This window comes from Erigeron canadensis, chromosome 3, assembly GCF_010389155.1.
Source record: "Erigeron canadensis isolate Cc75 chromosome 3, C_canadensis_v1, whole genome shotgun sequence".
Classification (NCBI taxonomy): Eukaryota; Viridiplantae; Streptophyta; class Magnoliopsida; order Asterales; family Asteraceae; genus Erigeron; species Erigeron canadensis.
Window position 1 is genome coordinate 36,464,996 of NC_057763.1, and position 16,553 is coordinate 36,481,548.

The window sequence follows — 16,553 nt, forward strand, 5'->3', positions numbered from 1 at the left end:
GCAGCATGTAAAACTAGTATTCAACCACTGAGTTATAATGGGAAGTGCATCTGGTTTATACTTGATAGGTAGGAATAATCATAATACACAATGACAGATCATGGTCATCATATCTAAATAATTTTGATCCAAATTTGGCACTACATTTTACTGAGAACTACTTATCTAGTACCAAATATGGTATTGGAATGAGATGGAATGTCCAATATTGACCGCTATTTTATAGGAAAAACTCGAATTGGCATTTAATTAAAGAGATACACAGTTGTCTTGACAATATACATACAAGGAAAAGTGCCGGTGTCTTGGAGCAGTGGCAAGCATGGGCAATGCAGTGAGATTGAGAGCCCATTCATTGCTCAGAATATTGACCCGGTACAATGTTTATAGAAAAACTATGAAAGCACTAACAAACACAAAAGAGCAAAACCACTTCTCCTAAGAAAATTGAAAAAAAAAAGAAGAAGACAAAATGTCTCTACATAATCCTTGACCCGAAGAATATTGCTAGAAAGAAGCTGAGCTTGTTCTTCGGAGCTGGTACTTGGGTTTGGGTGGTGGTGCACTTGGCAAAACCTTCCCTACCTCCTGAAAATAAAAACTACAAAAGTTAGTGAAAGAGGATGGAGTTGCTGCAGTTGAGCGAAAAATGAGACGAGATACCATAGAGTGAGCAAAAAACGAGCATAATGTAAGATATATGATGTATGGTGTCGCCACAACAAAATGTGTGCAATTTGGGAAGTTTGAAGCTAGCTTATACACACTGGCTTCTTACTAGCTACCGCTGGTAAAACCTTTTGAGTTTGTTGTTCCACATGTGAAGTTTCTTCCAATCACTCTAATGAGATGACTATTCTTGTCCGAGTAATTTTTCATACCGAGTTTTCATTTGATATCCTATCCATTATTTTCTCAAAAGTCTCATACTAAAATCAGTTTTCTACTGACATACTCGTAACAGCAACTTGCTATCTATCATGCTTTGGCACTAAAGGCTAGGACATCCTAATTTCTTGTATAAACGTTTGTTTCCCATTTTATTCGACTAGAAAAGATCTAAGATATGTTTTTCCTGTCTTCCATATAGAGCTTCTGAACTATATCTTCTGACCAAGGTGTTTGGGACCTCCTACTCTTCTAGAGCATAAAAAAGGGTTTCCGGAGCTAAACGGTTTATGTTCTCCATTCATGAATATTCCTGATACAGAAAAGGTCTATAAAGAGGACTTTCTACAAAAGCTAAAATTCAATAACTTCACAGGAATGTATTCCTAGCAAAATTGAGTCTCCAAAATCCTTTGGCGAATCAACAAGATCACAAATTCACACGTATAGCCAAACAAACTAACGAGTAAATATCACTAACAAATAACAAGTAATATGACTATGTCAGCGTGTTATTGTATCATATCCCTAAGAAGAATGGCCAAGTATGAATCAAACTGAATGAAGCAAGTATGTTTGGACTTTGGACATCCTATTTAAAGTTTGAGGCAATCACTAAACTATTAATGTCTCCTTTAGTTGGAATTGTCGTGTCTGTGAATGTCAAGAGGCTTATCATTCGTATCATAATCAACCCCTCATAAGAATTACCTAATTTAAATTATTCTCAAACCATCTTTCATGCTCTTCAATTTCCTATTCTATCCGGCAATTTTAAGAGGTTAGAACTAGAGCTTTGGCAAAACCGGTTTAAAAAACGACATTTAAAAGAAGAATACAGTTTCGATGACTTTAGTTTCTAAGGGTGTTAGGCTGTTAGCAGGATTTACTTAAAGCATATGTCAGCACAAGATCGATGCTTTTATATCTACTTTCTGCACTCCACTATATCCAGGAAAACTTCGAGATACAATGTCAAGCATACATAACTACTTACAAAGCTTGTTCTAATTCTAACCTCTTTATTTGCTTAAATTAAGTCTCCTATGATTTCCTAATTTCTGTCACGCTATCTCATTAGCAATCAATATTTTTGAATTTGTAGATTCACGTTTGTTTGATCATCATCACAGGTTCTCGCAATATCCTGTGCCACATGTCTCTTTGGTTTCCAGGAAAAATATCATATTGTTTTACCCTCTCCTAAAGGTATAACTATTACCTTATCTATTATGTTTACATGAAAGATACATATTACCTTATCTATTATATTTACATGAAAGATACATACTTTTCAACTACACATTGGCTACGTTAATTGGTAAGACATCACAGCACACATTAATCAACAAATCACCTAAATTTTCTCAAAGCTAACAGAAAATTGCATAAAAGACCCTAAAACTATAAGAATAATTAAGTGTAGCGTAAATATTGAAGCTGTCCTTAGAAACTTGAACTGCCAAATTTGCATATCAGCCTATCATCTGCAACAAAACTTGCGAACTGATTCCAAAGTGGTGGGAATGACAATTACAGTTCGGTGATGCCCATAATTTTTATGACAGATTGAGTTAACAATTACAAGTGGTCGAGTATTATTCTTGTGACCTCCTAAGGAGCGACAAAGCTGATACAGGAACCATGTTTACCGTACTGATGCATTGAGTAAAAGAACAAGAACAATTTGAAAAACAAAAGTAACAAAATTCACATCAGAGAGCCACTATCTCTTGAACATCATACCCCAGAATCCCAGATAACCAATGGCATATCAACAAAGCTAACATTGTGTGACTCGAAGAAAAGAAAAAAGCTTAGAACTAATTTTATTCAATCACAAAACCTTAATCTCCGTATGACTGTATGTTAAAGACTGATTAGGTCTTCATCCCAACCATACTTATATTTTAGAATAAATGATAATAGTAATTGTAATAACTAATAACAACGATTATATCAATAATAACTACATGACAATGAAAGCTGACAAAGAGAAATATCAAAAAGCATTATAATAAAAAGGATACATGCATTAACAGCTACCCTAATGTAAACTAAAATATTTCACTTGCTCTAATGTGATGACTTATGATCCTTATCAATACGAATTGTTGTTCCCACCAGATTTTGTCCTTATCAAGCATACACTGTTCTAAATTATTTCATGAGAAGGCGGTTGTCATCTAAATGCAAGGCCTATTATGTTTTGTTTAACAGTTCACCGATAAAAGTCAATTTAATTTAAACTGCAACACTAAATATTGAGGACTAATATGAAATTGCTATAGGCATTAAGAAGTTCAAAATGACACTTTAAAGAGTTACCAAACTTCCTGGAATTGAGAGTTCAACTAATGAATAGAAGTTTCTTTGAATATGTTATCATTTCATATACTTTAGATCAACTATATTCCCAATTTCCCATACACTTGGGAATTAAATACAAACTCTTAGGCATAGAGGATTGAAGAAAAAATGGGAAGTTGCAATGCATTTGAAGTGGCTAAAAATCCGCAGAGCTAGCAATAACTAGGCTGTAAATGAGACAGAGTTTATAGCTTTAGCTTCAATATGGTTATTATTTGGAAATTTATAAGATTCTACTCCTGAATCCGTTCAAAAGAAAGATTGAATGCACAAGATTAGCTCAGCGTAGCTTGGGTGATTTCACAAAACTAACCAAGGGCATAATGTTATAGAGATTCTTCTTTCAGTATACTGTATTACCATTATTGGGAAAAGAAACTTCAGAGCTAGTCAGCTACTAAAAGGAACAAACAATAATGACATACAACTGGTGCTAGTAGTTAATACTTAAAGAGAAAGGCTGTGGTTGTGAACCAGCTGTGTCATCTTTTCTAGAAGCCTGAAGCCTTAAGAGAGACCGGAGACGTATTTCCTAGAATAAGCTATGGGTAAAACTATGATCAAGTTATCTTACCTAAAGTAAATTGTATCTGTGAAGCAAGAAAAATGTGTGGTAGCTGTGGTTTTCTTACAACATAACACTATAAGTAACAGATCTAGTAACTTATATGATAAAATATTGATTTCTTAATTATAAACAAACATTATCATAAAGTACAAAAAATGGGCATAGGAAAACAAGCATACCTTTTGTCTCTTAAGTCTTTCATTTTCCTCTTCCAAACGTGAAATTTTGTTCTCCAACTCATGGGTGTAAGCCTGTCGAGACAAAAATCCGTCTCTATTAAATTGTTGAACAAAGAATTAAAGTCGCTCCTAAAGAAACCTACCTGTTTTCTTGCTCGTGAACGTGCAGCAGATTCTCTATTTTTGATCATCCTCTTTTGCCTTCTTTCAACAGTCTTCTCAATCAAATTTCCAGACGCGCCTCTTTTCCTTCCAGGCGTCTGTGTATCTGATAAATTATGCATCAAATTCGAAGGGGAAATTGTCATTTGCGTCTCAGGATAACCAATCTCCATCATCGAGTTAGCACCAATAGACAAAGATGGCTGAGCCGGATGATGCCCTGTCATATATACATGTTGCTGCTGTTGAACCGGCGCCACTTGGTACTGCATCCACTGCGCTTGTTGATGACCAACATTCTGTTGATTCGACACATTTGAGTCCACATTCTTTTTTCCAGGAGACAAACCACCCGCAACAATCCCGGCCTTAAACAAGAAATCCTCCAACGTCATCTCACCTAACGTCGGTTGTCTCTCTTTACTACCCTTTTTATCACCATCATTCTTACCACTCCTACTATTCTTACTCTTACCACTACCATTATCACCATCGCCCTTCTTCTCACCCTGTTGAATATCTTGCCACACCTCATCAACTGTCCGTTTTCTCAAATCTTTCGAAAGACCAACACTAGACTGCCGTGCCAAAGTACCAGAACCATGTTGAGCATATTCAGCATTCATACCACTATTACCCTCAGCAGTCCAAACACTTTTCAAAAGCTCATCAAGATTCATACTAGTCAAGGGTTTTCCAAGATCCCCTAATTGGTTTTGAACCTCATCTAAAGTTAGGTTATATAATGAACCTTGTCTTGCTAATTCACCAATTTTTTCACCATTTGATCCCATTTTCCCACTCTTAGCTCAAAAACACTTACAAAATCTCTTAAATAAAGGATTTAGCAAACACCCAAATAGATAAACAACATTCCATATATATCTATATACCTATATCAATATCTATGTATCTATAGATTACAGTTTCATAATGCAAAATGAACAAACTCACCTGAAACCCAAAACCCTAAACATGCAGTAGGAATGAATCTTGGAGAAAAGAATGAATCTTGGTGATCATATCAAGACAAAAAAGATTGTGAATTTGAACATTAAAACATATGCCCACATTCTAGATTCTCGTACTCTCAAAGAAGAGGTAGAAATTGGTGGGTTTTTTAATGTTATTATTATAAAGTTTTGATTTTTATTTTGATGATTTGTAAATTAAGCATACCCCACTAATAAGAGAAATGGGTCATGGGTAAAATAAAATTCGATGCCAAGTTGATATAAATCCAAGTGGGAAACAAACATACACTACATAGATGTGCTGACTTTACAAGTTTGTTTATTTTATTACTTGTTGAAACATCGGATAAACAGAAAATTTTGCACGCCCGAAGGATCCGATTTAATTTTACAAAATGAAAAATTACCCCTCTTTCATTCGCTTTATATATTTTAGGTAGAGTAAATTTCATATTTATCCTCATTAAATCATATAAATATTAAATATATCCATCTTATATTAAAAATATCAAATTTATCCAACCTAAATATTAAAATATCAAATATACTCAAATCACTAATTTAATCATATTTATACATAAAAAAACATCAATAATAATTATTTTTTAATCATAGAATGACATAAGATCCTTTTAAAGTTGTTAAAATTCTGCTTATTTTCATTCTCATAACATGCTTTCATGAATCAAAATTGTTATGATAACGCTCTCCATTATTGTTTTATTAATTATATTTTTTTTTTCTCAATGTTTAGACTTTAGATGATTCATAAGGTTTGAAATTACCTATTACGTAGTCAGTGTGACCTACTGTGTTTTGTGAAAACATAATCTCTAAGAACGTACAAGATAGTTAATTTAGTATTTTATAATGCATATTTAATTTATAAAAGTTTGGATGCAGCCGTGTAGAATTTATGATCAGGCTAACAAGAACAAGAAGTGTTTTATTAATCACATGGAGCAACTTATTGAGAAGTCTCTTTGTTAAATACTCGTATTTGGGATTTTAATAGTTACACATTTTAAAATTCTTTGATATATGTAAAAGAATGTTGCAGATGCATTATCGTTGTTTCAAGTAGGGTATTGTGGTCATTATATGATTAAAAAATAATTATCATTGATTTTTTTTATGTATAAATGTTATTAAATTAATGGTTTAGGAATATTTGATATTTTAATATTAATGTTGGATAAATTTGATATTTTTAATGTGAGATGAGTATATTTGATATTTCAATGGTTTAATGAGAATAAATATGAAATTCACTGTATTTGTTTATTAAAATTTTAAAAAAATATATAAGTTCAAATATATGGTGATGATCAGTGTTGAGTTTAAATGGGGCTAAAATCGAATAGTGTTTGTAGAGAATTATCTCAGCTTCCTTCGAGTGTTATAATATACACACATTACGTCTTGTGGTGATTGTGGGGATCGAAAGTAATATGATGATAATGTGAACGTTGTAATAATGTAAATATGTAATGAATATCTATGGTAGCGTTTATTTTTATGCTCCAACTCTATTTAAACATTTTTATTTTATGATTTGATTGTGCGCATGTTTATTAACTTAATAAAATATTTTGATTGGTTTAGTTCTAGTCAAATAGAATAACTTATGGATATGAAGTATATACCTAGTTAACTTTAACTTTGAACCAACACATCCTTTTGTGGGGCTCTCCTGGGCTCCATCTACTTGTGAAAGATGAGGATGAGTTGATATTAAGGTGTCAGGGTGCTCAATGGTTCAATCCAAAAGTGACTCGCATTTAGACGTTTGAAAGGGCCATTAAGTGTATAGAATGAATCGTTTGAAACTTGCTTCTTGACATCTTAAAAGTTGTCGGTTATGGTTTGGCAAATGATAAAAGATTACTAGCTTCAAATACACATAAAAAATGTAAATTGAGAAAAGAATAAAAATAAAATGAAGATGAAGATGAAGATGGAGGAAGAACGAGAAAAAAAATCCATATATGGTGAACGAAAAATACTATAAAAATAACATTTTTGTTTAATTTTTAGTGGGTTCGAAAGAAACATTTTGCTTTTTATCGACTTTATCAATCATACTATGCATACAAAATTATTATTCAATTTGATAAAAGAAGAGGAAGGACAATTATTTGTTTATTTTTAATTAGTCAATTTGATGACAGTTTGAGTTTGAAAGCTACAAGATGAGATCATAACGTTTACATATTAGTTCTTATGATTATTATATTACAAAAATTATTTAATTAATTTTAGAAGAAAGAAACTTTGAATTACAAAATAAAAATTTGTTTGACTACTTATTAGTTATTATTCGATGTCAAATAATACATTGAGAAGTGAAAGTGAAGTTGTCTCACATCTAACTTGAATAAAAAAAAAAAACTCTTGATAACTAAAGTTTTAATACTTTTTGAAAAATAGGAGGTTTTTTTTGTAAAGTTAGTTTCGATTCAGACGTGTTGTAGGTAAATTTAACCAGTGATTTGTTAGACCTCCAACCCCTCTTCATGGAAAATACCTTGAGAGAAAAACTCAAGACTCGATTCCGAGACCTTGAGAAAAAACCCACCCCGGTGCCTATATAGTGGATTTAGAAGATAGCACTGGCCAACCCACCTAAGTGGAGTTGGTTGAAAAATAAGAGGCTCATTTATATAATTTGTAAAACACATTAAAAGTTAGGATATGAGAAAAATTTTCATCTAAATTGGATGTGTAACAATCTCATAGTCAATTAAAAATTACACTTAGATCCTTCTTTCTTCCATCACTACAAATATGATCATCGTTCAACATAGAATATAGAATCCAATGACATAAAACATAAGCAATGATGCACCCTAGTATCTCATTAGCTCTGGCCATTGATATATAAACATAAAACACAATAAGCGTTCCAACCCCTTGATCTTCTAATTGTATGCTTTTAGAGTCGTGTCTAAAGAGGGGTAAGGGCCAATGGAGGCTAATGCCACCCTCAAATTTTAAATTTTGTTATGTATTTTTAATTTTTTTTCATGGATTTTTAAAATTTTATATAGCTTTTTTTTTTTTTTTTTTTTTTTTTTTTTTTTTTTTTTACATTTTGCCCATTTTAGATTTATTTTTTATGAATTTTTTAATTTTACCTCTTTCGAATTTTTTTTTCTGATACCGTCTTTGTATGCTTTGACATACCTGAGCTTCATTGCCAAGGTTAAGCTAAATAAATGTTTTTTCCACTAAGGAAATACATCATAGAAAGAACGACAAATCCAGTGTTCAACCATGAAATAATATGCCAGCTAGTCAATGAAGATATCATACTCTATATATATTGTAAATACCCCAACCTCACAAACCCGAGTAGAGAGAAAAGTTTCAAAGCTCATTTGACACACTAAGGGGGGAAGGAGTGGGGGTCGGGTAGGGCTCGGGTTCCCCGACCACGATCGGCTACACCATTTCCAGTGCTCGGCTCGGTTAAGGTGAGTTCGGGTATGAGTTTGGTTTGTGAAGCCGAGGTTGGTTTCAAAATTTTTGAACGTTGAGTGGGTGGTCCCTAGTCTCAAACGGCTAGTTTGAACATAAAAAAAAAATCACTTCCCTCCTATAAACGGCTAGTCTCAAACTCCTTCTTCTCCATATTTATATATACACATCGATATAGATATATATATATATATACACAACCACCACCTCAGATTATATACATACCACCACCACCATGGAACCACCTAGAGGTAACCAACGAAATCACCACCAAGGTTATCGTCAACCACCACCACCAAATCAACCACCACCACCGAATCAAGTTTATTTTCAAGCACCACCGAACCAACCACCACCACCACCACAGAATCTAGTCTATCGTCGAAACCATACACAGCCACCACCACAGAATCAATATTCCCAACAACCACAGGTGCAATTCTATACACCACAACCTACTAGCCCACTTTACGGTTACAACATGGGTGCTCCACCTCCCGTCGAACCTCAACACATTGAACTCGCGCAAAGGGAAAACTTTTCTGCATTTGAAGATCTCGGGAACAACGACGTTATACCTGAAACACAACCGGTTGAAGAACAGGAAGAAGTTGAAGAGTTCGATTGTCGTGGGAAGAAAAAGGTGTTTGCCGGGAGGAAGCTGCGTGAACATTGGACGGAAGAGCAAGAGGTCGCCTTGGCTCAAGCATGGATTCAAATATCGGAGTGTAAGAAGTATGGCAACGAACAAAAGGCCGAAGGGTTTTGGAAACGAGTTCTTCAACACTATACGAGCACCTTGGGTTCGACTACGCGAACCTTTCATAGTTTGACTACAAAGTGGAAGACGATGAATATGGAGATGGGTGTTTTCAACGGGTTATGGATTCAAGCGGTACATATACTTACACCTTTTTCATTGCAAATGTTTAATTGTTTGATTGTTTTAAAAAATCTATATAGATTAAGTACTCTGTTGGATTGGATTTATATATATATATGTGTGTCGATATGGATATATATATATGTGTGTGTCGAATTGATTGATTAAGCATTGCTATAGATTAAGTACTCTGTTTAGATATAGGTATATACACTGTGTCGAATTGATTGATTAAGCATTGCTATATTTTGACAAGCATTGTGTCAAATTGATTGATTATTTGTATACTGATCAGTAAATTGAGTGTAAATTGAGTCGAATTGATAGATATATATGTGTTTGATTTTGATTTCGAGTGTAAATTGAGTTGTGAATTGATAGATATATATGTGTTGGATTTTGATTTTGAGTGTAAATACAATGTTTGATTTATGTAGTTTCGTGGAAAGGGGAGTGGATGCAATGACTTGGATGTTACGACGGCCGCTTTGTCAGATTACCACACCAAATTGGACAAGCATTTTACGTATATACCGGCTTGGGATGTGGTAAAAACTCATGATAAATGAAAGCAACAAGATTGTTTTGCTGATATTGTAGGAATGGGAATCGGTTCGTCTAGTGGATCCTCAAAAAGAAAGTCAGCGGATTATGAATCGGCAAGCAACGACACTGTCCTTCCCGACATGAATGAAGACCCATCCCCGCCTTTGGAACCAAGAAAGATGAAAAAGAAGCAATCCGCCTTGTCTTGCAGCTCGGTGTCAAATGTAGCCGGGGAAATCACCAAGTACACACAACGAATGACGAGCTATTTGGACAAGAAGGAAGAGAAAGAAGAATTGGCGAAACGTTTGATGGCTACACAACTTGAGGGGAGATGTTCAGGAACCGCCAGCGTGAATGGGATGTTTTTATGAGGCCCCATGGTCACATTACCGATCCCGCTTTGTTGGAGTGTATTCTCGAGGAAAAACGCGCACTCAGGAAAAAAAACGGATGATCTTGTAATTTTTAAATTTGTTGAACTATTTATGTTTAATTTTAATTTGTAATGTGGTGAACTATTTATTTTTATGTTTAATTTAGTATTTATGTTCAATTTTAATTGAATTTAGTATTTATATTTATATAGTTAAATTGATGATTTAATATAAAAAAAGAAAAAGAAAAGAAATTGGGTAAGTTTAATGAATTTGGGTATATATTTATAGTGATTTGGGTAAGAATTGGATAAAATTTAGTAGGTATGAATCGAAGGGTTTTGATTGGAAGATAATTTGAGTAACTTAATCGAATTGGGTACCACTCCTTCCCCCTCAAGGAAATGTTCAAAAGACTTTCCATCACTAAAGACATTGTCCATGGAGCGGAGCATGCTATGGTGAGAACATGATAAAAAGGCCTATAGCTAGCTTTATAGTCTAGCTGCCTCACATGGTATGCATTATATATATGCTCTCATTCCCCTGTACCCGCACTAATTCACAATTGTGAGGCGAGGGTTAAATAATTTGGAAACAATCACACTCATCTGGAGACAAAAGTCGATTATGGCCAATCATTCAAAGATAAGACATCGATCTTATCATCCTCATCCTCCCAATCATCATCTATCCATCAAGATCCTAAAATGTTAATCGGCCATTGGAGCTTGCGTTGACATCGTTTATGTGATCGTCAAATTGATAAAATCAGGATATATTCAACGACCAAATTTTTTCAATTATCTCATCTCAACAACATTAGTAAATACACAAATCAAAAATTCTAGACTACCAAAGGTTTTGCATGTTATCAACATAAATGACATGTTTGCTTGAGGAGTTAATCGTGACATGTTGTTTATTTTAACATATTACGGAGTATTAAACTATCCATAACTTCAATCAAGAATATCATATAGTTATATCTAACCATTACCATTGGAATCAAATTTACAATTTTCAAAAAATATATGAAAACACATAAGTAGCTACAACCTACAAATTATTAAAATTTCCGACATAACATGTAAAAAAAAAGGGAAATGATATTCTTACAACACATTTTAGTGATCTACAACAATAACTGCATCATGCATCTGTATTTTGTGCATAAAAGTTTATACATTCGTTGTAGATGACAAAATTTCGGTTGTAGAAATATCACCTCCCAAAAAAGATAGATAATGGTTGATAAAGGGTTTACCCACCAAACTTGTTTAACCAGCTTATCGAAGTTCGAATATTTCTAAGGTTTTAGATACAATCTCACATTTATAAAGGTGAATGGATAGAGGTTTTCGAGAGTTTTAAATTTCATCTCAAATATTAGTGTAGTGTAGGAGTAAAAATACGATAGTATATCGTTCTAAAAAAAGACGTAGACGTATAATTTTCGATAAATAATTTTTTTTTTTATATTAAATATACTTTGTATAATGTTTATTTATGAATCCATTACAACCAGATTTACATGTTATTGGAAGCATATAAACAAGATGTTTTTCCTCTCGTAACAATTCTGATTTTTAGTAAGTGATATGATGTGTGTATATGACACAATAGCGATTCATTAATTATTGTAACCTTAAAAAAAACTATCTAGTCAGTATTGTATATGTGTACTTCAGATGCACACCCCACGACCCACGTCGGTCTTCACTGTACTAATTTGATTCCTACTTTATTTCTTGCAAATAAAAACGCCATTTCTTCCCTCTTTCCTTTATCACCGCTTGAAAAGTGTATCATTCTCAGATTCTATCAAACCTTCACATAGTTTCCATTATATTCACTCATCTTTCATGTTCAAGCTTCAAGCTTTTATACTTTATTATATAAGCCCACATCAAAGTATTGCCCAATAAAGGTACACCCATTTCTTGAAAGTAAAAAAGATTTTTACTTTATGAAAAATTAACCAACTTTATATTGTTGCTGTGCTAAAAAGTTAAAACCTTGATGTTTTTTCATGTACTTTAGGTGGTTTTGCTTACAGATTTGTCAAGTTTGTGTAAATTGGTAGTAGTGTAGCTTTTAGGGTTTTGATATATGTTGTTGTTGAAAGTAGAAAGTTGAAGACTTTAGTCAAAATGGTGTTAGTACTAGGTTTGAATCTCGCTAGGTAAACATCTTGGGGCGATTAGGGAAAGGGCCCCGAAACTGTCTTGTTAGGAAAAACCTGAATAGAAAAACCTCATCCGTATACCCGATTTTATTAAGTAGACCCTAAATGGATTCAAGATTTGGTAGAATTTTTAGCTCTTTGGATGAAGATGGTAATGAAAATGGAAATGGGATTCATTTTGGGAATAATGGAAGTATGCCTATTTTTCATGATAGTAAGAATGTAAAGAATAATGGTCAAATATATGAAAGCACTTTTTCAACTAATTATGATCCAGTCAATGGAACTAGTAGTAGGTATCAAACTACTAGTTCTTCTATTTACAGTCAAAATTTTAAAGGTCTACAATTTCCTAATTTGACTAATAGTAATAATATGATCAATGATATTAATAATAATGTGGGTGGTGTAAGTGCAAGTATTGAAGATGAGCTTAATGAAGATTGTGATTTATCGGATGCGATTTTGGGATATATTAGTCATGTGCTTATGGAAGAAGATATGGAAGATAGGTCTTGTATGCTTCAAGAATCTTTAGATCTTCAAGCTGCAGAGAAGCCTTTTTATGATGTTCTTGGAAAAAAGTACCCTCCTTCCCCACCTCCATGGCCTCCACCATCATCTGACGGCGGTTTGACCTTTGGAGACCATTGTGAAAATAGCATATATGTTGATAGCGTTAGTAGCTATAGTGATTACTTAAATGAGGGTTCAAGTTTACTAAATTTTGGAGCTCAGAATATATCGTATACATCGTTTGGATCGTCAAGTAATGGAGGGCCGGATTCATATTCTCCTGCTAGCACTGCGGATACGTTTGACCTTTGTAATGAAAATCAAATGATGTGGCAGTTTAGAAAGGGTGTTGAAGAAGCAAACAAGTTTCTCCCAAGTGTCGACATTTCTGCCAATGTCAGTTATGACAAGATAAGAGAAGAAAGTCCAGTCGTGTTCACAGGATCAAAGGTAAGAAAAAATCCTTACGGTGAGGATATAACTGAAGTAGAAAAAGAAGAAAGAAGTATTAAGCAAGCGGCAATTTTTCCTGATCCCACTTTGAGGTCTAAAGAGATAGACTTGATCTTTCTATCTAGTCTGGGAGAAGGTAAGGTTGCTTTAGACTCATTTCGTGACACTTTACGTGAAGAAAAGATTAAAGATTCATTAAAAGATGTAGAAGATGTAAGTTTAAGTAAACAGAAAGGTAAAGGTAGAAGCAAGACTCGTGGTAGGAAACAAAATAGGAAAAAAGAGGTGATAGATTTGAGAACTCTTTTAATTACTTGTGCACAAGCCGTTGCAGCTGACGATAGAAGGAAAGCAAATGAACTTTTGAAACAAATTAGGCAGCATTCGTCTCCTTTTGGTGACGGGTCTCAGAGGTTAGCTCACTGTTTCGCTAATGGGCTTGAGGCTCGCTTAGCTGGCACTGGTAGCCAGATTCACAAAGCATTAGTGAGCAAGAAAACTTGTGCAGCTGACTATATAAAAGCTTACCAGCTGTATATGGCCACATCACCGTTCAGAAAGATTTCAAACTTTGCTTCAAACAGGACGATAATGGATAAAGCAGAGAATGCCATGAGGGTACACATAATCGATTTTGGTATCCTGTATGGCTTCCAATGGCCTACATTCCTTCAACGTATTTCACAAAGAAAGGGTGGGCCACCGCGGGTTAGGATTACTGGAATAGAGTTTCCTCAACCTGGTTTTAGGCCGGCACAAAGAATTGAGGAGACTGGCTGGCGTTTAAAAGCTTATGCCGACCATTTTAAAGTTCCCTTTGAATATAGTTCCATAGCTAAAAGATGGGAAAATGTTACAGTTGAGGAACTTATGCTTGATGAGGGTGAGTTTCTAGTGGTTAACTGTATGTATCGCGCAAAGAACTTGCTTGATGAAACAGTGGTGGTGGATAGTGCCAGAAATATTGTCTTAAACCTGATTAAGAAGATTAATCCAGATATCTTTATCCATGGAATTCTAAATGGATCTTATAATGCTCCGTTTTTCCTCACACGTTTCCGTGAGGCTCTTTTTCATTTCTCAGCATTATTTGATATGCTTGAAACCAATGTGCCTCGTGAAAGGCCAGAGAGAATGCTGCTTGAAAAAGAAATCTTCGGGAGAGAGGCTTTGAATGTTATAGCTTGTGAGGGGTGGGAAAGGAGTGAAAGACCCGAGACATATAAGCAGTGGCATGTTCGAAATTTGAGGGTAGGTTTAGTTCCAGTTCCATTATCGCGGTTTATTATCAAGCGGGGAGGTGAGAAAGTGAGCTTATATCATAAAGATTTCTTGATAGATGAAGACAATCATTGGCTTCTGCAGGGATGGAAAGGACGAATTATCTATGCTATTTCCTGTTGGAAACCTGTTTCTAAGTAGCTAATGATTTCAACGTGTGCTTGGTTCGTGAAATGTTCACTTATGGCTACATATACTTTTTTGCTTTGTTAACGTTCGGCTTCATTTGGTTTCTACCCGTGGTCAGTGAAAATGCATATTTCTTGTTGGTAACAAACGCCTCTATGTTCAATATGTTCTGCATATGGGTACCCCACACCAGCAGACACCTTCTAGCATCTTGGCATTACATATCTTTCTGAGAACTGTCAAATTTTGTGTAGTTGAGTAGCACCTCTTAGTCCTTAGTGCCGTAGCTTTCTGTGTAACTTGGAAGGTAGCTTATGTACTCTTGTAACGCTAATCCGCCAAACCAAATGGTTCTTCATGCTTCAGTTAATAATAATATATCAAGACATTTTGTATTTCTTTAATTAACCTTTTTGTTTTATATATAATTCATGCAAAATAGATTGATGAGTATGATGACAATTTGCTTACTTCAACCTGTATCTAACAAACGGCGAAGGGTAGCCGTTTCTATTTGTAGCCAAATTTCTTACAGGTAAACGTTTTGTTTGTGCAAAATGAGTATTTACAAAAAAAAAAAAAAAAAAAAAAAAAAAAGGAAAAAGAAAAAGAAGATACCGGCCTGTATCAAGTTATGATAGGATTTAGGTGGTGAACTATGTGAGAGGGAAATGATCTCGAGTTACAAACACACCTCTCGAATCTGTTCGTTGAGCAATTCCTGCAATCACGATACAACTACACCACGTGACTACGTAACTGGACTCCAAAGTTCACCACCTGAATCTGCCACAATTTAGGATAGCAACGGAAAATTATCCTTTACGATTGATGTGCGGTTTTATTTCTTGTCTTTAAATTTATGTTGTACAAATAATTTATTTGGAAATATATTTACTGCAGTAAATTAAAAATATTTCAGGTTAGCCTCTCGCTAAAAATATAGCGAGAGGCTAACATGAAAATATTTGAAAAAAGCAAATAACAGTAATTAGATTAAAATATTTGTTTGGCATCTCCGATCTCATGGTGCGACCAAATACTATCCTACTGGTTTGTTAGCCTGTTGGAAACTTAATCACGGTTCAGATTCTCGTTAGATTCACTTTGCCTAGTTAGTAGTGCTGTCGCTAGACTCACACTACCCTTTAAAAGAAAATTCTCGCTAGATTCATTGTTTTCAGCATTAATGACTTAAAGTTTGTGTTACTAATTCATCTTTTAATTATCTGGCTCTTAAGCCATGACCAGATATAATTCCATCCGGTGACCACAGTGCTCGTTTCAAAGTCAAAGGATCGCGTCTGACATTATTAAGCTTCATGTTCAATTCATCCTAGTTACTATGGTTCTGGATCCCTCGGCTACAAGTGAATCACTTTTTACTTCTAGTTAAAGACGGACTAGTCGTTTCCATCCTAGCATATTAGTCCTAGTGTATGATCATAGACAACCATCAGAATTAAACTAATATGTTCAGATATAAAACCAATAGCAACATGAATTACTAATAAACATGGATCTACGATAAACAGTAAAACACATTCCAACAGAATCTA

The 16,553-nt window shown here is 34.3% G+C and overlaps 3 protein-coding genes across 3 annotated transcripts; 2 read left to right on the top strand and 1 right to left on the bottom strand.

Annotated features, from left to right (window-relative positions):
- Nucleotides 1-218: 218 nt before the first annotated feature.
- Nucleotides 219-5,263, bottom strand: LOC122592359 (ABSCISIC ACID-INSENSITIVE 5-like protein 2). Its single transcript, XM_043764567.1, has 3 exons — nucleotides 4,149-5,263; nucleotides 4,006-4,077; nucleotides 219-588 (listed from the first exon to the last, which is right to left on the bottom strand). Exons 1-3 carry the CDS (start codon nucleotides 4,959-4,961, stop codon nucleotides 508-510), a joined length of 966 nt encoding a protein of 321 aa, XP_043620502.1. The 5' UTR covers nucleotides 4,962-5,263; the 3' UTR covers nucleotides 219-507.
- Nucleotides 5,264-9,102: 3,839 nt separating this feature from the next.
- Nucleotides 9,103-10,073, top strand: LOC122592045. Its single transcript, XM_043764257.1, has 2 exons — nucleotides 9,103-9,516; nucleotides 9,942-10,073. The coding sequence occupies exons 1-2, from the start codon at nucleotides 9,103-9,105 to the stop codon at nucleotides 10,071-10,073; spliced, it is 546 nt and encodes a 181-aa protein (XP_043620192.1).
- A 2,159-nt stretch (nucleotides 10,074-12,232) lies between these two features.
- Nucleotides 12,233-15,447, top strand: LOC122594323 (scarecrow-like protein 9). Its single transcript, XM_043766802.1, has one exon. The coding sequence runs from the start codon at nucleotides 12,721-12,723 to the stop codon at nucleotides 15,004-15,006; it is 2,286 nt and encodes a 761-aa protein (XP_043622737.1). The 5' UTR covers nucleotides 12,233-12,720; the 3' UTR covers nucleotides 15,007-15,447.
- The last annotated feature ends 1,106 nt before the right edge of the window (nucleotides 15,448-16,553 follow it).

Bases quoted from the DNA above. Each gene is read 5' to 3' on its own strand.
- LOC122592045 (XM_043764257.1), top strand. From the start codon at position 9,103: ATGGGTGCTCCACCTCCCGTCGAACCTCAACACATTGAACTCGCGCAA. The intron at 9,517-9,941 runs GTACATATACTT...TGATTTATGTAG, and splicing joins ACGGGTTATGGATTCAAGCG to TTTCGTGGAAAGGGGAGTGG.
- LOC122594323 (XM_043766802.1), top strand. From the start codon at position 12,721: ATGGATTCAAGATTTGGTAGAATTTTTAGCTCTTTGGATGAAGATGGT.
- LOC122592359 (XM_043764567.1), bottom strand. From the start codon at position 4,961: ATGGGATCAAATGGTGAAAAAATTGGTGAATTAGCAAGACAAGGTTCA. The intron at 4,078-4,148 runs GTAGGTTTCTTT...TTGTCTCGACAG, and splicing joins GTTCACGAGCAAGAAAACAG to GCTTACACCCATGAGTTGGA. The intron at 589-4,005 runs GTATGCTTGTTT...TTTTATTTTCAG, and splicing joins AAAGACTTAAGAGACAAAAG to GAGGTAGGGAAGGTTTTGCC.